General features: G+C 38.3%; 1 protein-coding gene across 1 annotated transcript in view; it reads left to right on the top strand.

The window, feature by feature from the left end:
• aacs (acetoacetyl-CoA synthetase) overlaps positions 1–23,692 on the top strand; it is a 56,259-nt gene extending 32,567 nt beyond the window's left edge. The window contains exons 11-18 of the mRNA XM_047382351.1: positions 5,768–5,832; positions 9,988–10,110; positions 18,442–18,555; positions 19,294–19,419; positions 19,554–19,623; positions 20,117–20,175; positions 20,388–20,590; positions 20,710–23,692. Of these exons, the coding sequence (XP_047238307.1) occupies positions 5,768–5,832; positions 9,988–10,110; positions 18,442–18,555; positions 19,294–19,419; positions 19,554–19,623; positions 20,117–20,175; positions 20,388–20,590; positions 20,710–20,847 (898 nt within the window). The 3' untranslated portion in view covers positions 20,848–23,692. The remainder of the gene's footprint in view (positions 1–5,767; positions 5,833–9,987; positions 10,111–18,441; positions 18,556–19,293; positions 19,420–19,553; positions 19,624–20,116; positions 20,176–20,387; positions 20,591–20,709) is intronic.
• Positions 23,693–24,332: the final 640 nt, after the last annotated feature.

Here is a 24,332-nt window from a genome sequence, read left to right as displayed (position 1 = left end):
ACACCCAATTAGCAGACACACCTGGCCACCTGCCTCCAATCAGAGTAGAGGGGCTGTTTCCATGGCAGCAAGCAATGAACAAATCCAGATGCAGATGGGGGGTCAGGGATGATGGATGGAACGGAGAGGGACTTTGTCTGCAGATGACAAATAGATTTGGCAGAGGAGTGTCATCTGTGGAATCAGATGGCTGTAACTAAATGTGGAGATCAGGTTTAAACTGTTCTAAGGGACATGAAACCTGACACTGTGGTTGGGTGAAATGACAAAAATATAACGAGTTTTTGTTTTTACAGTAACATCACAATTTTATCATAATTTATCTACATATGTTGTTGTAACATAGGCCTAAAAGCGATTCTAAATAGACTTCAATCGGTTCGTGCAATTTTGAGGACATGTTGACATATTTAAGTACACTCAGTTTCAGACTTTTTTTAGAATACTATTTTAAGTGATCAACTGTCAAAGCAGAGGAAAAATAGGCACATGGTCAATACGAATTGTCCTGTGGCAAGCAGCTTCTTTTCGCACCAGAGCAAGTTGGTGACAAAACCAACAAAACTGTTAAAAGTTTGAAATGGTTGAAAAGGGAAAATACCAACACCTGTATAAGCTAAAGTAAAGGGGGGAACCAAATCTTCTGAAGAGCACAGAACACCAATTGACAGAATGAGCCGAAGAGAAAATCTCTGTTCCTTGGCAGATTCTCAACAAGTAATACTAGACAATCAGATATTGCCAAATCACCCACCACAGACTCATTGGGAATGGATTTTTACTTTATGAATGTTAATTGTTGAACAAGACATTATGAAATCAATGTTTTTTATGTTAATAAGAAACCCAGAGCTGTCATTTCCTTAGAAAGTTGCACCTTAACCAAAAGCTTTTTGTAGATAGAAATGAGCAATTTTCTGGCATAATTCTTGCTGATTGTTATGTCATGCATCTGGCCTTTTCAACATGGTTCAGGTTGGGGCCAGTCAAGAAGCTTTATGTTAGCATGCTTACCCATTCCTAAACCTGTTTTATTGTATCTTTGGGATCTTTGTCCTATTAAAACCCTCTCAGAATAAAAAAAATCAGTTAGGATGTTAAGGAATAACCCAGGAATCATTAGACCTGATACCTGTGATAAACTGGAAGAACACCAGTGTCTCTGCCCACAGCAAAACCACTTCAAGATTTCCATGGTATTGAATGTGCCAACTAAGAAAAAAGCACCAGGTCCAAAATGCACTAAAATTTGCAGTTACCCACACAGACAAGCCAATTGTCTTCAGGCAAAATGTTTTATGAACTGAGAACACAAACGTATAGCTGTGTCCACATTGACAAGAATAATAGTTGGAGAAGTCAAGGTGATTCTTATGTACACTGTATCAACTATGAAGCATGGTAATGATAGCATAATGCCGAAGATCTGTTTTACTGCCAGTGGTACCTAAATCTGCCATACCCCTGGCAGATTTAGGTATGAAATCATTTTGATTCAACCAAGAATTTTGTGTATCACAGGAAATGAGATGAAGAAATAATGAAACTATGTTAAATGAGTACCAGTTAAATACAATCTGTTCTTATTTACATTTTATTAAAACATAGTAAGATGTATTAATGCTATTAAGCATTTTAAAGAATGCTTATACCCTTGTAAATAATGGTAAATGGACTGAACTTATATAGTGCCTTTCCAGTCATACAGACCACTCAAAGCGCTTTACACTAGCGCCACATTCACCCAATCGCACTCACTAACGCTCACACATTCATACACCGATACGCAGATCGGTAGGCAACTTGAGGTTAAGTGCCTTGCCTAGGGGCACATCGACATATGGCAGGAGGAAGCTGGAATCGAACCAGCTTCCTGGAATGGAAAAATCTAGATTGTCATTATAGCAATCAAGCTCTTATAATTGCTGAGCATTTTGTTGTATGTTTGGTGATGGTCTCCATGTCTTTGAGGTTGGAAGGCCTTCCTGTCATCACCCTAATCAGATTCAAGTTGAAACTTGAAAAACTCTCTGAGAAATGTTTTTTAGGCTTAGCTGCACATTGCACAAATTAGACCTCAAATCAACAGCTAAATGTTTGAAACATAAACACAACTAGGCACTACAGCAGGATCATCAAAATTGATTTTGGAATGGATGAAGCAGACTAATCTTAAGCAAACATTAGCCCAAACTGTAATGGATGTTTATGGAGTGTGCTTAATAGCTAAGTCTGTCCAAGGAAACCAACCAGTTTAAATGAGCTCTGCAATTTTTTATAGGCAGACTGGTCAAATATTCAGCCAGACCTATAATACAAATATGTTGTGGTTGAAGTGTGGATTCCTGAAGAAAGAAAAACTAAATAACAGTGGGGTGTATGAATATATTCTTACCTGTATGTAGACTTCTGACTTGAATGCCTTCTACCAATGCTTCCTTGGTAGCATTGGTAGAAGGTTCCCGGGTTCAACTCCTGGCCGTGGGTCTTTCTGCATGGAGTTTGCATGTTCTCTCCGTGTATTTGTGGGTTCTTTCTGGGTACTCTGGCTCCCTCCCACAGTCCAGAATCATGGCTCTCAATTGCCCTTAGGTGTGAATGAGTGTGTGCATGGTTATTTGTCCTGAATGTCTCTGTGTTGCCCTGCGATGGACTGGCGACCGGACCAGGGTTGCCCATAGACTGCTGGAGATGGGTACCAGCTCCCGCATGACCCTTTATGGAAGAAGCAGGTATAGAAAATGAATGGATTGATGTATGTTGTATAAACATTCCACCCCCAAAACTGTTCAAATGCATTAGTCTTTATAATGTGTTTGTGTTTGTGTGTGTGTGTGTGTGTGTGTGTGTGTGTGTGTGTGTGTGTGTGTGTGTAATCTTCTGGCCAGAATCTACATTAAGTTTTATTTAACTTAGAATGCCAGTAAATAGTGAGCATATTAAAACTATAATATGGTAGTATTGGGTCAGAAAAACCCTAACAATGAACAAAAACCTCCTAACTGTACAATTTCTTGCACACTTCTTTTTGAAAAAAGAATAAAACAAACTTGAAAATGGTTAATACAGTGCAAATTTACCTACATTTATGTACACAGTGTTGTAGAAAAAAGGCAAATATAACTCCCAGTTGTCAATGTTTATAATAATAATAATACATTTTATTTGTATAGCACTTTTCAAAAAGCTCTAAGACTCTTTACAAGATCAAAACACCTAAGTACATCAAACAAAGTCATAAAAGCAAGACACTTAAATACATTACACTAGACATTACCAGACACAGGATAAGAATAAGAATAAGACAGGCCTAAGAAATAACAGATTAAAAGCAGTTCTCATTAAGTGAGTTTTAAGATGTGATTTGAATGTGGATAGTCACAGATGTGTTCAGGGAGAGAGTTCCAGAGGGTGGGAGCAGCTCTGTCACCCTAGGTCCAGTGCTTAGTTCTGAGTGGTGGAGATAGGAGGTTGGTGTCAGAGGAGCGGAGGCTGTGTGATGTAATGTGACGGTGTAGCAGATAGGTGAGTTAGCAGGGGGCTTGTTTATGAAGAACTTTGTAGGTAAGAAGGAGAACTTTGAAATAATGCCTTTGGTGACAGGGAGCCAATGGAGCTCCCTGTCACCCAACGAGAAGATCCTTGGTCACTTTGAGGAGGGCTGTTTCTGTGCCATGAACGGAAGCCAGACTGAAATGGTTCATATAAATCAATGAAGGTGTGGTGGGTTTTGAGTTGACTGGCAACATCACATTCATGTCTTTTAGACAGAAAGGGAAGGTTGGAAATGGGCCGACAGTTGCTGATTGTGTCAAGGTTTAATCCAGGTTGTTTAAGGATGGGGGTGACAGCAGCCAGTTTGAGAGATTGGGGGACTGAACCAGAACTAAAGGAGGAGTTAATAATGTCATTGATGAGTGGAGAGATGACTGGGAGACAGTCCTTCACAAGCTGGGATGGAATAGGGTTCAGAACACAGGTGGAGCTTCTCATGCCTACCACAAGTTTGGACACCTCCTCTGGGGACACAGGAGAGAACTGAGATAGGGGTTGAGTGGTGCAGGGGGTCATTTAGGGAGGTGGAGTGGATGGTGAAAGAAGTCAGATTACTGTAAATGGTGTCTATTTTGTTTTGAAAAAATGACAGAAAGGCATTGCATTTATTAACTATGAAGGAATTAGAGATGTTTTTTTTTTTAGAATTTTAAAAAAATTTACTGAAGATTTACTGTGCCTAAAATGGCATTCTGTGATAGTGGTCAAAAGGTAAGTTACGCAGACGCAACATGGACAAGGAGTAAATGCATCAGACACGTGGACGCATTGCTGGCTTCATTTCATCCAACATGTTTCTTCTTGGGACCTTTACCATCTCACCCCATCTCAACCCCACCCTGGTCATTCACCCCATCAGCCACATCTATTACTACAAATGGAAAAAATAACAGCTTTCATCACAAACAGCTTCTTGGCCATTTGATCAATAAAGCACCAAAGGATTGTGTCTTCCACATACAGATATATATATATTTTTTATCTGACTGATAGAAATTGTTACTGCAATGATAAGAGGCGAGTTGATTGATTTTGATGTCAACAAAAATAACTTGAAAAGGGCGGGAATGCACAGATATTGCCATTCACATAGAGAGACTTTTAAGGCCCTTTGTTTTGTTTTAAAATTAAATCCGCCTGCAATGAAAAGTGATGTTTTGTCACTTCATGCCATCCACATGTTGTGCAACTGTTGTCAGCTGTCAGGGTGACTTCTATTCACCAAGAAGGAAATTTCTGAAATCATTCAATTTCACGATTGTTAAGTGCATACATCTTGTCGATACTTTTTCTCGCGGAGCATCTAAAATTGAGCCATTTTGTCCTCCTTGTCTGGCCAGTACTCTGCAAGCCTTTTTTTTTGTTTGTTCAGGTGAAAGTCAATTCCCAGTCACCCTTCTACTCATTTTTTTAGCAATCCGTGAAGGCACACTGAGCACACGGGCTGTGTTTCTGCATCACCTTGCTTTACATTTACACAGTGACTCATTCTTCCCCGTTGGGAACTTCCACGTACAACAGGCAACTGAGCAGCTCCATTAGAGCAGATGGGATTAAGGGCAAAGGCTGCTAAGTAACTTGTACCCCTTTTTAGACTTTTATTTACCGTACATTCAGCTTAGATTCAGTGAATAAATCAGTGAATCAAAAAATGTAGTAATACCACAGTTCTGGCTAAGTAGCAATGCCACTATCACTCCAACAAACTGGCATCTGCTACTTTGGTTTTAAAAATGGTACATTTGTCAATTTCTTGACCGTTAAATAATTAGTAACTAGAATGATACAGATTAATGACTTTCATACTAACATTTTTAAATAACTTAAAATGTTCTTACACAGGTAATTTCTAAGTGTTCATCTGTATTAAGTAATAATAATAAGTGAGTGATAAATATTTTGGGCATACTGCATGGCTCATAGCATGACAGTTGGATTAATAGTGTGCTCACTGTTTTTCTTCCAGGTGTCAAGAAAACACCTGGAAGGATTCTTCATTTATAAAATAATGTCTGCTTCACAACATTTAGTATGATACATATATGTTGGAAGATTGTTGTAGATGGTGACTAACATCGTTGAGACCACTGACATAAATGCATTTTTTTTTTTTCTCAGACAGTCCTTTAATTTACTCATTAAGAAATTCATCACTGTTCTTTATTTTGTTCCAAAAAAATAAAATCATGTCTGTGTCTTTTTTCATTTCTAGCATTACTATCTTTGGCACCGGAGCTAAGTGGCTGTCTGTGTTGCAGGAGAAGAACCTCAAACCCTGTGAGTTGTAGTTGCATCCACAGCTCACACACATGCATCAACTTTCAAAAGCAAACAAGAACTCACAGATATAACAAGGGGCTTCTTAGAAAAAACACTCTTATACTTTTAGAAAATGGAATTTGGAACAATTTAGAAAACAAATGGACAATGCTTTGATCATAACATCATTTGGTACTTAATGTCAGCAGCGAAACAAACCTAAGCATACAGCCAGAACTAATACGTAATGCTATTTACATGTATTATAAAGTCTAGACTTAAGTCCAATTTTGAAAATGTGGCAGGACTCAAAATTGCTGTTCAGAGATGCTTTCTATCCAATCTTACTAAACTTGAGCTATTTTGTATGAAGAAAAGGTATAATGGCAGTTAGAGGTGATTCTACTAAAAGCAAGTTTTCCTCACTTCATTTCTAAGGATAAGGATACTGGGTTAGAAAACCAGGTATCCTTATCATTCCACTACACTATATTGTGTTGATCTTAAAACATAAAACCCCACTAGATTATACTGGAGTTAGTTTTTTGCGGCAAAATGTGAAAAATTCCTATCAATATGAACTCTTTTGCAAGGCAATCTGAAACCAGGTCTGTTTCTTTGGGTTGCCAAAGACTTGGGGAAACCAGTGCTGTGGTAGTACCAACAAGAGACAACTTTTTACCTTTTAGACCTCATAAAAATGTAGCAAGTTTCATTTGTTCAGCTCAAAACACGGAGGTTCAACAGCTAATAGGAATATTAGGAACACATAAGCTCATTGAAGTACATTTTCCTGTTTGTTTTAACGTCACCAGTCACTTACAGTAGCTGATCTTACTAATGCAGTGCAGGGCTTAGAGCTGCATTCACAATTGCCATTTTTAACTGAATTTTAAAGCACGGTTTGAAATTTTATTGTTAAATGTTAGCAAGGATTTTAATATCAGCAGTTGACATTTATAAATCATCATCGAAAAGGCAAGCGTAACTCCCTCTAATCAAATACTGATCAGAGTTCAGATATGTAGCCAATCTTCATGGCTCGCTTTTTTTCAGTCAGGATTGTAGGTACTCAAAAATAGTAGCTGTTGATTAAAATAGCATTAATAAATTAGACTCATGAGATTCTGACTTTTCTCTGTTTTTCTTTGATCCATGAGACAGACTGTCATTTGTGTAGATAAAACGTCTCCCTACACTTCAGTCCAACACAGAAAGTCAAGGTACGACACACGGAGCATTGGTATATTTAATGGAACCGGTTTAAAGTGTCATGAGCTACAAAACTGGTCTTGCTCTTTAGTGTAAACGTCCCAAAAGACATCAATCCATTTTTTTTTATTTTTTTTTGCCTGCCCATCCCCAAGCCACTTGATCCAGCTGGCATTGTGTACTTGTGGGTGTGTGTGTTTGGATGAAAAGGGGGATATTTCCAGCTGTGTGTGTTTAAGAATTTGTGTGTGTGTGTGTGTGTGAGTATCATGCAAGCATGGCTCGATTGGACCGGGGAGGATTGAGGAAGTTTCTTCACTGACTGCCCCAGTGGAGGAGCCCTTTTCCCTGAGCTGACATTTGGACTGGACACCTGGAGGCATGGTGGGGGGTTGTAGAAGTTCCCACTGTGTCTGTGTGTGTGTATGTGTGCTTACGGGGTGAGGGTCGGTTGCTGGAAGCCTATTGGTTCACAGGGTGTTATTGGCATGTGGTTTGGGCATCTGTGGGTGACACAGAGCATGTGCATAGATCCTGGGGATGACACCTAAAGTGTGTGGGTGTGTGTGCATGCATGTGTTTCAGTAAATGGGGTCTTGTAGGCTCTGCCACAGCAGGGTGGCAAACCACAATAACACAACATGTTGGGGTGCCAGGAGCCACAGCTGTTCACAGGTGCTTGCCCACTTTTTTGTGTGCCGGATCCTAATTTGGTTGAAATTATTGCTGGCTGCAACTGTATCTGTTTTTTTATACAGCTGCTACTGTGATAAGTGAGTTACAGCAGTTATCGCAGGACAAAGGATAGAATCAGTTCAGAAAAATGTTAGCAGACGTAAAACAGGTTTGTTGGGAGTTATTCTGTCCATACAACAATAATAGTTATGCTTTCTGATAACTGCTGAAATAGTTTCAAATTACCTAGAAAACAAGAAACACACCAAATTTTCAGTTGATAAAATTACATATAATTTTTGCAAAAGAAAATAAATGTGATCAGCATACTTTTACATCTTAAATATAGTTTATATATATAGTTTAATATAGTCATGCTAAGCCCTTCATCTTTCAGAGATTTGGGGAATGACCTGTAGAAATGGATACATTGATACCAGCATATTTATTTGCTTATCAACTTCACTGCTCTGGACAACCATAGTGCTGTGTTGTGTTTTTAACAATTTTCTAATAATTTTAGGATGAGAATGTAATGAGGAATGAAAGCACCAGGATGCCATTCACAAAATAATTATTACTGATTGTAAAAAGATGCTACAATGTTATTCAGCATTTTAGAAACATCAATATCATACCTAAGCTGCTTTCAGCAGTTCTGTTGATCATTTTTAGAAGCTGACATTTCTTCTGTGGTGGTGGCCAGTGGGATTTTCCTCTATCCTGTGCTTTGGTTTACAAGTGTAAAAACCACACGGATGGACAGCTTTCGGTAGTCGCTTTAAAGTTTGATTCTTCAGCCAAATTAGAATGGCAGGTGATATCAGAAAAACAGCAGATATTTACCTCATTTATCGACCCTCCTACACACATACCAGCCACTGGCTCACAGGTACACCTGTTCTATTGCTTGTTAACACACAAATGAGACAATAGAAGGGCAACAGTAGTTACAACCAAGGTGTGTGGATTACCATCTCTAAAGTGACAACACATTGAACCTTGAAGCAGTGGACCACATGAAAGTGTGTGTCCTATGAATTTGGATCAGGAAACTAAGGCTACATTTGACACAGGCTCAGCAAAGTTGTAGGAAAACAGATTGGAAAAACTATGCTGGTCCGGTGAGTCTTAATTTTATCTTTGACATTCAGAAGTTGACATAACTTTCTTAGGAATTTCTCTATAACCTTTCTGAATCTATGTAATAACCAATTAAGAACATTTGACAAGCAAAAGAGCACTAGAAAGGTGTACCTAATAAAGTGACCAGTGAGTGTATATTAGTCTACAGTACCTCCAATAATGAGCAATGTTTTTAAGGGTTTCTGAAGATTTTTTAAGGTTTTCCTTGAAATTTGGCTACTCTATGTTTCTTTTTCATCCAGTAAACCATACAATTTTCAAAGGAATGTATTTTGTTTGTGAAACTTCTCAACTCTGACCTATTAATCACTCAGGTATTTTAACTTTTAAATATGTTAAAACTACTAGCTTAATGTATATGTTTAAACTAGTGTTTTGTCAACACATTACAGAAGACTTTGCAAAAAACATATTTTAAGTTGAATTTTCAAGCACTTTGTTACTGGCAGTACATCATCAGGCAACAATTTGTTCTTATTACTTTGGCTAAATTAATATAAATACCAAAGATAGCACAGTTGAACAGACAAAAATTTCTATAAACATTTTATTTGAATTGTTTTAGTACCATCAAGGAAATTCCCAAATGACTTAGGTGGAAATTTGACATTCAGTAGACGCTCAACTAAAGGATGATGCTTTTCTCAGGTCCTTCTTTGGGCGCTTAGGCATGGTAATGAATTTCAGATACTTTTTTTAAGTATCACCTTTCTTTCTTTGTCATTGTCTACATACTTTTGAATAGAATAGAATAGAATAGAATAGAATAGAATAGAAAAGTCCTCATTGGGGGGATTTTCAGTGTATCAGCAGCAAAGTGAGAAGCAAAGCATACACTGCACAAAGCAGGTAAGACTGAGTAGAAGGGTTATTCAAAAAGTTTTAGAGGACCTTCTGAAATTATGACCATCTATTGATCAACACAACTTTAAAAGGTTACAAAAAAGTACAAGTCTTTGGAAGAAATGTACAAAGAAATGAGGTTTATTTTTTTTTGCTGAATTCAGGAAATTCAGAGACCATGTGCCAACCTTATCATACTTTTAATCTAATAGCTTATAAAAAAACTCTGCCAATTATTTAGGAGTCTTTTGTTATAATCTTTTCTGACTTTTTTTATTTAACCTCTTTTTCTCTCAGCGGAAACACACAATCTCCAGTCTCTTCACACCATACTGTCCACTGGATCTCCACTCAAACCTCAGAGCTACGACTATGTCTATCGCTGCATCAAGAGCACCGTGCTGCTGGGTTCCATCTCAGGTAACAGAGCTGTGTTTAGCTTAGACAGCTGAATGTCGGAGGTCCTCACAAAAAGAAAATAAGCACTAGTTTGTTGATTTTCTCATCTGTTCTTTACTTTTTTTCATTTCACTACATGTCAATAATTTCTGTCTTACTATGGGGTCAGATTCTCTTTTTGTGTTCATTTAGATTCTTCTTTATGGTCAAGGTAAAAAAAAGTAAAAATATAAAAAAAAGGATCTAAAAAACATTACCTGATCTACAGACAACTACACTGAAAAATGTGAAATAGTTATAATGTCCTAAATTATACAGTTTATCAACATTATAGCTGTATATTACCATATATTGATGTGGGTATCCTTCAATAACAGAGTAAAAGCTGAACCTTTAGAGAAAAAGATTCATGAAATCGACAGTTTTTGAATCTCTAAACAGTCATTTATATTACAAACACCCATTAAAATATAATTTGACAAGAGTAATAGGCAATAATTTGTAAGACTCAGAAAGAAAATTAGAAATTATCTTTTGGGGGTCTACGCAAAAAATGGTTATCAAGTTCTAATAACCGCAGCCAAATATTCAAAGGTTCAGACATAGTGCATTTAGTGCAGGTGAAAATCTTACAGAAGACGGTTGCTTTTCCACCCCCTTAACTGCCCTGTCGAGCAGAAAATAAGAAGCCAGACTTGCAGAAGCATTGGACGAAAACCAATATTTATTCAGAAATAGAAAATGTAGACAGTTCGAGATCAAAAAACTCCTTAATATAAATCTTCCACTTAGGATGTCTAATGTTCAGTGATTTAGGGGTATGTGAAACATCCAGGATCAGAATCTATTAACCTGAAATGCCAGTTTTGGACACTTCTTCTTTACTTCTGTCCTCTTCTTTGAAGTGAGTTGTAAATGCACACCAAAGCAAGTAATCAGAATAATTTGTGTAGCACTTCTGTCATGCTTTTGAAGGAATCTGAAAGCTTTCTGTCATCCTAAAAGATTAACAGTTGAAAGGAAAGAATGGTCAGATTAAATAACTCATTGATCACAAGTTATAAACTCAGTTTCAAACCTAAGAACTGGTTTGTAGCATTGCTTAGCGTTCTTTTGTGATGCAAAATTAGCAACAAAGCATTTGTGACACCAACACAAAGGCCTGGCACAAACAAAGGAAATTCCAGCAAGATAATTTATATATAACTGTGCGTTTCGTCACGGCACAGTCATGCACAGAAAACTCACACACAGGCCCTCTCATTCTCCTTTGTGATTTTGACAGGTCAAGAGAATGCTATCTGTCTATTTCTGTGAGTCCTGAAGCGTTTAACATTTAGCAGAGGCTGGGTGACTGACATTTAATACACGCCATGCATATACACCCACACTTATGTATGCACAGAAGCACATACACACAAACGAACGCACAAACTGCCGTTGACATGCAGGACGAGAGAGTGGACATGGGCGTCGACCTGAATGTCAATCATTAAACAGAAACGTTGAAGGAAAAAAGCAGCACTGTACATAAGGAGAAGCCTTTATTTTTTACTACATTCTTCATGCTTCTTTATATACTGTTCACATTATTCTATACAATACAATACACAAGCTTGTTGAACTAACATCATTTTGAGGATTTTCTCAAGTGCAGGAATTAGTTATTCAAATCTGCATTAACAATAAAAGTGTGCTAAATTATTATATCTATTATTCGTTGTATTTGAGGAAAATCCTGAGTTTAGGGCCATGACCTGTAAATGATGTCATATGGATACCTATCAGTGGTAGAAGTGGAACAGCACATTTTTAAAGCAGGTTCCCCCACTATTTCAATATAAGAAATAAACAATAAGAAAAATGAACAGTATTCATTAATACTCATTTTTCAAAATTCTAAATTAAAATCTAATTTTAAAAAACTTAACTAAGTCTAAACCTGCCCACCTTCAAATTACTTTGTGAAATTGTGAAGTGGAAGGAAAAGGATACATGATTTTCAAAATTGCTTAAAAAAAAGGATGGTGCACATACAGGGGTTGGACAATGAAACTGAAACAGTAGATATCAATGATTACAGCAATTGTAAATTGCATGGATTTTCTGAAATGCTTGATGTTGTTCCTAGATCCAACTTTTAAGATGCCACTGGCATTTGTTCTCAGTATACTTTCTGGGGGATTTTTGAAATATTCTCCACTGCTCTTTGCCTCAAAGTAGTAAGATACAGGGGTTGGACAATGAAACTGAAACACCTGTCATTTTAGTGTGGGAGGTTTCATGGCTAAATTGGACCAGCCTGGTAGCCAGTCTTCATTGATTGCACATTGCACCAGTAAGACCAGAGTGTGAAGGCTCAAGTAGCAGGGTAAGAGCACAGTTTTGCTCAAAATATTGAAATGCACACAACATTATGGGTGACATACCAGAGTTCAAAAGAGGAAAAATTGTTGGTGCACGTCTTGCTGGCGCATCTGTGACCAAGACAGCAAGTCTTTGTGATGTATCAAGAGCCACGGTATCCAGGGTAATGTCAGCATACCACCAAGAAGGACGAACCACATCCAACAGGATTAACTGTGGACGCAAGAGGAAGCTGTCTGAAAGGGATGTTCGGGTGCTAACCCGGATTGTATCCAAAAAACATAAAATCACGGCTGCCCAAACCACTGCAGAATTAAATGTGCACCTCAACTCTCCTGTTTCCACCAGAACTGTCCGTCGGGAGCTCCACAGGGTCAATATACACAGCCGGGCTGCTATAGCCAAACCTTTGGTCACTCATGCCAATGCCAAACGTCGGTTTCAATGGTGCAAGGAGCGCAGATCTTGGGCTGTGGACAATGTGAAACATGTATTGTTCTCTGATGAGTCCACCTTTACTGTTTTCCCCACATCTGGGAGAGTTACGTTGTGGAGAAGCCCCAAAGAAGCGTACCACCCCGACTGTTGCATGCCCAGAGTGAAGCATGGGATTGGATCAATGATGGTTTGGGCTGCCATATCATGGCATTCCCTTGGCCCAATACTTGTGCTAGATGGGCGCGTCACTGCCAAGGACTACCGAACCATTCTTGAGGACCATATGCATCCAATGGTTCAAACATTGTATCCTGAAGGTGGTGCCGTGTATCAGGATGACAATGCACCAATACACACAGCAAGACTGGTGAAAGATTGGTTTGATGAACATGAAAGTGAAATTGAACATCTCCCATGGCCTGCACAGTCACCAGATCTAAATATTATTGAGCCACTTTGGGGTGTTTTGGAGGAGCGAGTCAGGAAACGTTTTCCTCCACCAGCATCACGTCGTGACCTGGCCACTATCCTGCTAGAAGAATGGCTTAAAATCCCTCTGACCACTGTGCAGGACTTGTATATGTCATTCCCAAGATGAATTGATGCTGTATTGACCACAAAAGGAGGCCCTACACCATACTAATAAATTATTGTGGTCTAAAACCAGGTGTTTCAGTTTCATTGTCCAAGCCCTGTATGTGTTCACCTCGCCGTAGTTAAGAATTTGGGAAACCCTCTTTCCATGCATTTGCATCTTTAGGTCTTTAGGAGTATATAGTATCTCTACAAGATTTATACATCTAGAGACTGAAATGTTAGCTCATTTGTCTTTGTTGGACAGCTACGGTGTCTTGCTCAAAGAAAATCATCCCCACAGGATGGTGTGTTCAGGTTGCCTCTGCAGCACATAGTGTTTTGCATGTAAGCCAAAAAGTTTAAATTTGTTCTCATCTAACCAGAGCACATTAATGCTGTCCCATGCATGGCTTGTGTCAAACTGCAAATGGGATTTATTATAGCTCCTGTTGCTGTCATTTTAGCCATGTCTTGGTAGGTTTGCAATTTAGCCTTACTCTTTCTGTTTTGTCATGATTATTTAAAGTGCTCTATAAGATGTTCAAAGCTTGTAATATATTTTTGTTGTTTCAAAATCTGATATGAACATCTCCACAACTTTATCCTGACGTTTCACTCACTTGGTCTTTATGATGTTGTTTGTTCCCAAATGCTCTTTAAAAAACCTTATATTATGTTATTTACTAATTAAGTAGGTCCTAAAGGCAGTTTATTGCACTGGTAGTTATTTGGGGTTAATGGAAGAAAGAAGGTTGAACACATTTTTGAAATAAAAATAAAAGTAAAAACCATGTATCATTTTCTTCCCACTTAACCATTATGCACATAAATTAAAAACAAATATATTGTGGTTTGACTTTGTAACATAACAAAATGTGAAAAAGTCCTTTTGCAAGACTGTGTGGTTCTTTACCAAAAGGTCTGGTAAAAACAGGGTGTTAAACCTAAATTGAAGTGCCTACATTTCAGTCTTGTGGCTAAAGCTACCTTACAAAGGTTAGCTGCTCAACTAAACTTCTTCTCTTAGGCAATGTCTAGTGAAATCTTTACAGAACCCAGTTTGTTCTGTTTCTGTTTGTTGTTCTGTTTGGGAGTGAGATTTGTGGTGTGTGAATGTGTGTTTGTTGATCAGAAAAGCTGGTCCCCTTGTCGCCAAGGGCATCAGCAGGCTGCAGCCCTGTTGGCTCTCAACCGCCCTAACCTTGACCCCCGAGATCAAAAACCCTGTTGGTGTGTGGGTGCGTGCGCTTGTGTGATAGGATTTATCGCAGCATATGTGCCACTGTGACCACTGCCTGATGGCATATGCGAAGAGCCGCTGTGTAGATTTCACCCTGTGACATAGTGTGTCTGTTCAGGAATATATGTACCCATATTTCAAGCAGTTGTTTAAGATTATGAAGATTTTATTTGCTTTAGGAAGCATTTTCCCAACGATGCTCTGCATTTTACGATGTTTGCATGTGTTTGTGTTTATTCCTGCCAGCATGGATGTGGCATTCTCCTCACTAGGCCGTTTTCAAACCGTCACTGCTGGATTCCCTTGATTCTAATATACCTCCGTCTGACTGCCCATATGTCGCCTCTCTGCTCTCCTTTTACTCATTCTCCTTTGGGGACTCTGTGTTTCTGCAACTTGTGTTTGGACTTTTACAATATGCTTTCTTTGCGCAATCATCTTTTTTTAAAACATGAATGCAGCTGAAGATTAAATGTGGTAGTTGATACGTTGGTTTGTGGCAGTTGGTGGCTTTGTCTGGCCCTGAAATGTCCCGGAGGATGTTCAAAGCCTTTACACCTCCACACACACACACACACACACACACACACACACACACACACACACACACACACACACACACACACACACGCACACACACACACACGCACACACACACTCTTGTTTTACTATATGTAGTGAGGACCATGTGTTGACTCCTATTGACTTCCATTGATTTTCAGTCATTTTCAACCCTTTCTATGCCCTAACCCTGACAATAACCCTAAACCTAACCATTACCAGTGCATGCCCAACCCTAACCTTAACCTAAAGTCAATTCACACCTTAGTCCTAAACCTAACCGTTAGCAAAATAGGTCGTGAGGACCAGCAAAATGTCCTCACTTTGGTACAAATGGTCCTCAATTTGATGGTGAAATCGGGAAAATGGTTCTCACTGTGATGCCAAGACAGGAACACATACACACACACACACACACACACACACACACACATTCATTGTGAAAAACACCAACTGAAGAGTGCTGCTTGGAGCATAAGATCAATGTGACAAGTTTGCTTTATACACACAATCCTTGTACACAGAGCAGCATGAAAAGCATCCCAAGAAAGCCACAGTGACTTTTGGATTTAAATATACTTCTGTGTATGTGCTCGCATGTGTCTGCCCACCTTTGCAGATGAGAGTAACAATAGGATAATTGCCTATCTTCCCTCTATAAGTGTGTTTGTGTCTAATCAAAAGACAATGTTTCCCGTTTCTCCAGGGAGCCAATTAAAGCTCAATAAAGAACCTGGCAGACAGAGACTGAGTGTAAAGAACAGATAGAAAAGGAAGAGAAAGAGAGGTAGGAGCAGGAGAAGGGCAGAGAGCGAGGGTACAAGATGGATGGATGTAGCCTGTGATACAGAGATGAGCGATGCAGGGAGGTAGAGAGTGAACAATGGGAGGAGAGATGAATAGAATGTGTCAGGAGTAGTTGATGATTCGAGGGTAGAAAGAGATAAATAGGTGTGTGTGTGTGTGGGTGTGTGTGTGTGTGTGTGTGTGTGTGTGTGTGTTATCATGACAGTTTTGGGAAGGTGTTGCAAAGGAGAACTCCTAAATAGGTCAACGAAGGTGGAGCAGTGCGCTAACACCGGCAGTTTGCGTTAGCAGTTCCAGACAGATGCTACAACAAATTGAAGTAATGTCCCAGGGCCAGTGGTCTCTGGAGATACAGGGATACTGCTGTAAGCTGAGACACTGTACATTTCAGGTACAGCAACTTGCGTGAAACAGAGCAGTAAAACAGAACACAATTTCAAAAATAAAAAAATCGAACTGGTGTGAGGTTAAACCAAGATCTGAAAAAAGTTACAGTTTCAAAAGTGCTAAAAATGGTATTATGTTTTTTTTTCCTGCCTGCTTGGGGCATATAGTACTATAGCAATGCCCCTCCTCATCCTGTTGCTGCACATTGCAGTATGGATTTCTATTAATGGCTAATCTATATAATGGCTAAAAGAACACGTAAAGGTTGCAATAAAGAAAGTACAAACCCTAATAATATTAAAAATCCCATAACACTATTGTGTATGTGTTCTACAGCTCAAGGGAGAAGAATGATACTCTGCTTAATATAAATAATGGTCTGTCATTGTCTTTCCATGCGTCCAGGCTGGACAGGTCAAAAAATTATGCTCCACAAGCATTGCAACTCGGAGACAACATATATACTGGACGATTTGCCATTCCTGGACAAATAATGTGTGCTGCTCAAATGTAACTGCAGTGACCCAGTAATGTTATATAACTCATGCTACAGTATGCAGATGCTCTGTTTACACATATGAAAATTCACTAACATCTTCATGCCAAATTCTTTGAGCTGTCCAACCTGTTTTCTAATTAATTAAGTTAATATTTTGTTTTTAAATTTGGGGGCACTCAAAGAATATGAAGAGCTCCTAATGTTCAAATAGTCAGGTGATTATGAGGGATAGGAAGAGAAAAGTAAATCATGAAGGTAACATAATGGAAAGAGCAACATACCCTGCTCTGTCCTGATGCAGTAGAACATACATTTTTACAACCCTGGTACATACAGATTATAGAAAATGGGGGCACATCAAGTGCATCACATACTTCATAGATGCTGTGCATTTCTACATGTTGACATCCACGGAAAGACCTTTTTGGGATATGGCAACTAGATAACAACCAGTGTGACACATCTCAAGATTTTCACGAATATAAGATAATTAGAATGGAATACCCAAACTCTCTAAATATGACTCCAAAATAAACTCTGCCAGATTGATGTCCTTTCAACAAACAAATTGGACTCCATGGTGAAGAAAGCATGTGTATGTCAAAGTGATTGATGAAAGATTGGAGTAAAAAACCACACACACGAGATTGAGCGCCTTGCACATGGGCCCAAAAACAATTGTTGAGGTGCAGAAAGATGTACAGTTGTTAAAAAAAACCTGTTTAACAGCAGCTGATGGCAAGTTTTCCTAATCTAATGATATAAATGGTTGGCTTTGGCCCAAATGAATAATTTAAATTACCATTATAATTAAATAACTCAAAAAGATTAAACCAGAGTCACTTAATTAATTAGAATCCCAGTTTGAAGCAGCATCGTTACATTTTTTTGTATTTGTGCTAAATAAGGGTAAAATGCCCTAAAATAAAACTGTTCTTTGTTGCAGCAGCATTTTTCACACTAAACAAATTAGGAAACTCCAGCCTTTAATTTGACCACATTTATCTAGTGGGGAAAAAGGTCTCTCTCAAGAAATTAATATCTGAACAAACCACTGGCCCTTTCACAATTCATCTAAAATAAAAGTAACATGCATTTTTGTAGTGCTTACTTAACTTTTGAAATCCAATACAAGTGTCTGGTATCTTTTTTTTTGAGTAATCCTTGACATCCCGTTTCTCTCTGACATAAGTATTTTATGGCACAGAAGCCCATCTTTCTCAGCCACTCTTGAAAGCAGTAAAGATGAGAAAACTTGCCACCCAAGTACGACAGATGAGTGCACCAGGAGTGCCAACAAACACGGAGGAAACTGAATGCTCAAGAATTTAAAGTTTCTAAATCAGAAAGACAGTAAAGTAGTTGAGAAGAATAGGGAAATGATACCAAGAAAAAACATACACTTTAAAATAGGCATTGTGATGGCGTTTATTAACAGCTGTTTGTCTTTATTTCTTCCTGTCCACTGAATGCCCAGGGGGCACTGATATAGTTTCCTGTTTCATGGGCCAAAACCCAACAGTCCCAGTGTATCGGGGAGAGATCCAGTCAAGAAACCTTGGCATGGCTATAGAAGCTTGGAGTACTGAGGGTAAGACAATGTCTGTGTGTTTTGTGTGGGAGAATTTCCTAGGTTTTTAACTCTCTCCCTTGTCTTTGCTCTTTAGTCTAAGCTTAGGAGCTATTAAATCATAAAAAAGCTCCAACATTGATAAAACTGAATTTTAATCACACTTCTAATTTGCTTTAGGAGCCCAAGAATAAACAGTTTGTAAGTGGTTGCTGGTTTAATGTGAGGATTATATTATATTATATTATATTATATTATATTATATTATATTATATTAAAGTGTTGTGAAAAAGGTATTAAGTAATAGAAGATAAAGAAATCAACTTTACCTGGAGAAATGCCATTACAAACAACTGGGACACAGTATTTTTTATAGAAATGCAACAAAAAGGTGTTTTTTTCTGATATTAGTTTGTTGGGAGTTTTAAGTCCTTTATTTTTTTCCATTGATTTTTTTGCCCAATCATTCCCCAGCTCCCTTCTGCAGGCTGTTTCTGCCACCTCAAATGAAAGTGTACTGAGGAATCATTTGAAGGCAGTTCAGCCTGGGATTTTTTCAGTCAGTATTTAACGCTCTTTAACACTTTCCTGGGGGAGTTCTGTGCCGTGTAGAATTACACCGTGTTGTTGATATTTTGTAGCTGTGCACAGCTGTACATTGCTGCTCAGTTAATTTTACCTTTGGCATGTGCTGCAGTATATGTTTAAATTGGTATTAGTTCTTGAGAAATGTGATTGTGTGTGCTTGGTTATCACTAGGTAAACCAGTTTGGGGGGAGAGTGGAGAGCTTGTCTGCCTGAAGCCAATCCCTTGCCAACCAACTCACTTCTGGAATGATGAGAATGGGAGCAAATATCACAAAGCTTACTTTTCTACATTTCCTGGTAAACACATAATAAACTTAACAAGCAACAAAGCACATATGCAAAAAAAAACCTGTGTTAGATAAACAGTTTACATGTGGTACTTCAAGATGAGCAGTAGTAAAAGTAATACTTTTGACTTTTTTCTGCTTTAGGTGTTTGGGCCCATGGAGATTATTGTAAAATCAACCTAAAGACAGGAGGCATGGTCATGCTGGGCAGAAGGTCAGTCATTTAACCATTTTGCCACACAGAGATCAGTTTTAGTAAGCATTGAAACAAAGTATTATTTGTTACTGGAGTTTGAACAAAGTTTTTGTAGCAATACAGTTGGAAAGATTTGTACTGAATTAATTTCTAGCAGTTATTACAGAGAGAAAGGACATACTATTGAAGGTATTTAAATAGCAGCTGTTCAGAGCAAATGTCACCTCAAAGCACTTTACAACCCAATAACAATAAACAATTCTATAATTGCCCATCCCTAAATGAATGTATTATTTATTACACCTATAGAAAGAAAGAAATAGAAAAATGCACAATTGTGAATTGTATATTAAATAAGCTGGAAGAAAACACTGCTTCTTAATTTCACAGATCTCCTTTTTTTGTTTTTTTCTAGTAGTGGTGTATGCTTTCTTTATGTGGTGGGGGTAAAAAAAAAGCTTACATGTGAAAGTCACCAGCGTTCCATATTAAACTTGTGATTGTTTTGCAGTGATGGCACACTGAACCCTAACGGAGTTCGCTTTGGGAGTTCAGAGATCTACAACATCGGTGAGTCTTATGTATGTAATTGGGTAAAAAGAAGGGGAAAATCATTGGTATGATATCAGTTTAGTTAAGATCCTCCTTTTGTTTTCAGTTAGTAACAAAAGCAGACAATGTTCTAAAATCCTTTTTCAGTGCTTAAATTTCAAACTCCTGTTCTCTGAAGTCTCTTGTCTGCTCTTCTCATTTTGTTTTCTATCTTATTTCCTTTCTTGCAGTGGAGGCTTTCGAGGAAGTGTCAGACAGCCTTTGTGTGCCCCAGTACAATGAAGATGGAGAGGAAAGAGTTATTTTGTTCTTAAAGATGGCTCCTGGAAAGCCCTTCCATCCAGAACTGGTGACGAAGATTAAAGTAGCCATCAGAAAAGCTTTGTCTGCCCGACACATCCCTGCCTTGCTTCTGGAGACAAAAGACATTCCCGTAAGAAAAGCATAAGTATCAGTCAGATATGTATAAAGCAGATTATTCTATCACACATCTTAAAGGCAGCAGAAGTCAACTGCAGCTTGAATGACAGCCTTTGTTTCATATCTTCGCAGTACACCATCAGCGGTAAGAAAGTGGAGGTTGCTGTGAAGCAGATCATTGCTGGTCGGGAAGTTGCGCAAAGAGGAGCATTTTCCAACCCTGGTTCACTGGATCTCTACAAGAACATTCCAGAGCTGCAAAACTATTAAAGATGAAACTCTGAGGCAGATGGAAGGATGGTGGAAACTGAAGGCACTCTGGGCTTTATGTTTGCAAATGTTTTTAAAATAATAGGAAATTAAGTTAATAAGATGATTGTATAATGCAGAGAGGAGATTTAACACCATGAGGTACACTGGTCCATAGGCAAGCTTTTAATACTGTCTTCGTGCTGCTGCTCCTGGTCTGTCATGCTGTTCAAATAAATGTTAAACTGAATAGAACTGTGGGTTTAATACAATGTGCACAACAGTGCTTGTGAAAAAGCTTATGCTGTAAAGCCAGTTATGAAAACTTTAAGTGCAGCATTAAGTGTTAGGGTTCACAGTTTGGTTTTGGTCGTCCTTTAAACAACTACATCCCTCTTCAGTAGCAATCTCTAACCCTTATGCACCTTCAGAGAAGATTTAAGAATAAAACCTGTGAAGGTGTGGAGGAAACTTCACTTCGGCTGTGGCCCATCTCAGCATATCAATTATATGGTGTGCATTGCTTTTTTGATGTATGTGTGTGAGTGTATGTGTATATATATGCATAATAATATAAAGACTAATGTATATTTTTGGACAATGAACTTATGTTTATAATTATGCATTTAAATATAACCATCGAAACGTAACCAAAGGTTTGGGTTCTGTGTGGGTCTTGCATGACATGTCGAAGTTTACTCACAATAATTAGGAATCCTAGATGCACTTACAGAACTCCCTGCTTTTCATCTTTATTTACATGATCAAATTGGAAACCCCTTCTAAAATTGGTTCCATGATACTGTTCAGTTAATTAATGGTGATATGGAGGTTTTCCTTAAGGAAAATATTTATCTGTGCAGCCATCATACAGTTTAGAGTGCCTTGCAATTTTATTGGTAACCCTTTAGCTTTTTTCCCTATTTGTCTTATTACGACAACATGCTCAAATATATTTCATTGGGATTTTTTTTTTTACAGACCAATGCAATGTAGTGCATAGTTTTGAAGTGGATTAAAAATGATACATGGTATTTGACAAATAAAAATCTGTGCTGTGGATATGTATTCAGGACCTGTAAGATCAAACTTTGTAGCACCACTTAGACACACTTTGTTGCTTGTTTTCACTAGCATTGCACATCTTGAGAGTGACTTTTTTGTCCGGTCCATTCAAAATAGTCATAGCTTGGTCAGAACAGGTGGAGAGCATTGATGAACATACGTTTTCAAGTCTTGTCACATCCTCAATATGATAGGTCTGGGCTTTGACTGGACTGTTCTAACACATAAATATGACTTTATCTAAACCATTCTATTTTAGTTCTGGCAGTATGTTTAGGGTCCTGCTGAAAAGGTGAAACTTTGTCCCTAGTCTTAAGTCTTTGGCTGCCCCTAAGATTTTTTTTCAGGATTGCCCTGTTTTTAGCTCCTTCCTTTTTCTGTTTGCTGTACCCTACATGACTCATGGCAAACTCCAAACTGGACATTTTTTAAGCTTTCTAACTCTTTACACTCTTTTATACCAGATTCTCCTGCACAGTTAATAGTCCATCCATCCACTGATCCACTGGCTATACCTGCTTGTCCATGCAGGTCCCTGGGGGGACTGGTGCCTATCTCCAGCGGTCATTGGACAAGAGGCGGGATGCACCCTGGACAGGTCGCCAGTCACAGGGGACAAATACTTATACCTAAGGGCAATTTAGAGTAACCAGTTGACCTAACAGTCATGTTTTTGGACTAGGAGAGAAAGCTGGATTAGCCAGAGAGAACGGCGGGAATATGCAAAAGACTATTAGTCATCCTGTCAAATTCTCCCACCTAACCTGTGGATCTCTACAGCTACTCCAGAGTTACAGTGGGCCTCTTGGCTACTTTTCTGATTAGTGCTTACCTTACCTGGTTTGTAGGTTTAGATTGACTGGCCATGTCTTGGTATTTTTGCCACTATGCCATAATTTTTCCGATGATGGATTTAGGTTGTCTATATTCAAAGCTTGAGAAATTATTTTAGGACCTACTTTAGGATCCTTCTGTATCATTTCTCTTTCACTTCAGAATGATCATGTACTTTGTCTTGATTCATCACATCTATCTTAATATACTACTTTGAAGTTTGTGGTCATTATGTGACAAAATGTGAAGCTTTAAGGGGTATGACTACTTTTGCAAGGCACTAGGTTTAATCAAAATGATGAGTTTATGTAAATGTTGGTTTTGTCACATTACCTTTGTCAGTGAATATCTACATCATCACACATGTCATAACCTTTTAGATCTCTTTAAAACAAACTTTTGCTTTTTTTACACAGGAACAAATATGTATTTATTTGAAACTTTCTCCTTGGGTGTTGAAGACAGGATGGAAGAACTGAAATAAGTTCGGTTATTTGCAGCAATGTTGGTCAGTATAAATAATAAAAAAACAACAACTGCCAGTCACTTTTATACCTATTCTAGAAAAGATTGACTAAAATGTGATTTTGTTCGACCATTCACATCTCAGACAGGGAACAGTTTATGACCTTTGTTACATGTTTTGTGATCGTGAAGTTAATATTTCATAGGTGGCTTGAATGCAAACAATTCGTCTGTAATTCTCTGCTTTTTATCTCGGACATCATATTCTTAATTGATCCATTTTTCACAGGAATCCTGTGGAATGAAACGGTATCCTCATAGCGATGTTTTATTGACAGTATGTATGATGTTATTTTGCCTTGTTTAAATAAAGAAATGTTGGTTCTTTCATGAAGAGAATAATCAGAGACTGGACAGCTGTACAATTTCCACTTTACTACATGCATATATGACAGGATATGTAAAAAAAACTACTGAAGCAAAAATAAAGATTAAAATTATACTTATTTCTATTTCCTTCTTTGTTCACCTTTAGATAATTGGTAGGCTAATAATAAATAAGCAGAAGACAGTAGATGGATGTACTAATTGAATGACAAGTGGTCATGAAAGGACTTATTAGACATCTGTATTCTGCCCTTGCAGCAGATACTTCAGATTTGAGCTTAAGAACTTTACCAACTTTGTCATGCCGTCTCCACAATGTTAGCATTACAGAGGCATCCCTGGTCTACAGTGGTCAGACAACACTGATGTCGTTATAAGAAAGAAAACCTCTGGAACCCCAACTGCCTATATCTGTAAGGCGCATAAGGGGAGGACCTGCACACTCTGATTCAATGGAAATGTTTCAATTCAAGTCACTAAGAAGGTTAATCCTTGCTCTGGTAGAAAGGTATGAGAGCACACAGAGCATCACTGATTGTTGAACACAGAGTTGTGTAGAGGCAGAGCAGTCATGCCTATCATGCTGATCTGTGTTTACCATGAAAATCTCATGTAATGGACCCTAGAGAATCAGAGCCTAAACCAAAAAGAAATGGAAGGAGGTTGCATGTGGTGATCTTTTTCCCTCATGGTACTAGCGGCAGTTATGCCTGCCTCTTAGATCAAGAGAAAGCAGCACCATAGTGTAGAAGAAT

The sequence above is a fragment of the Girardinichthys multiradiatus genome, chromosome 12, assembly GCF_021462225.1.
Source record: "Girardinichthys multiradiatus isolate DD_20200921_A chromosome 12, DD_fGirMul_XY1, whole genome shotgun sequence".
Taxonomy (NCBI): domain Eukaryota; kingdom Metazoa; phylum Chordata; class Actinopteri; order Cyprinodontiformes; family Goodeidae; genus Girardinichthys; species Girardinichthys multiradiatus.
This window is presented reverse-complemented; position numbering and strand designations above follow the sequence as displayed.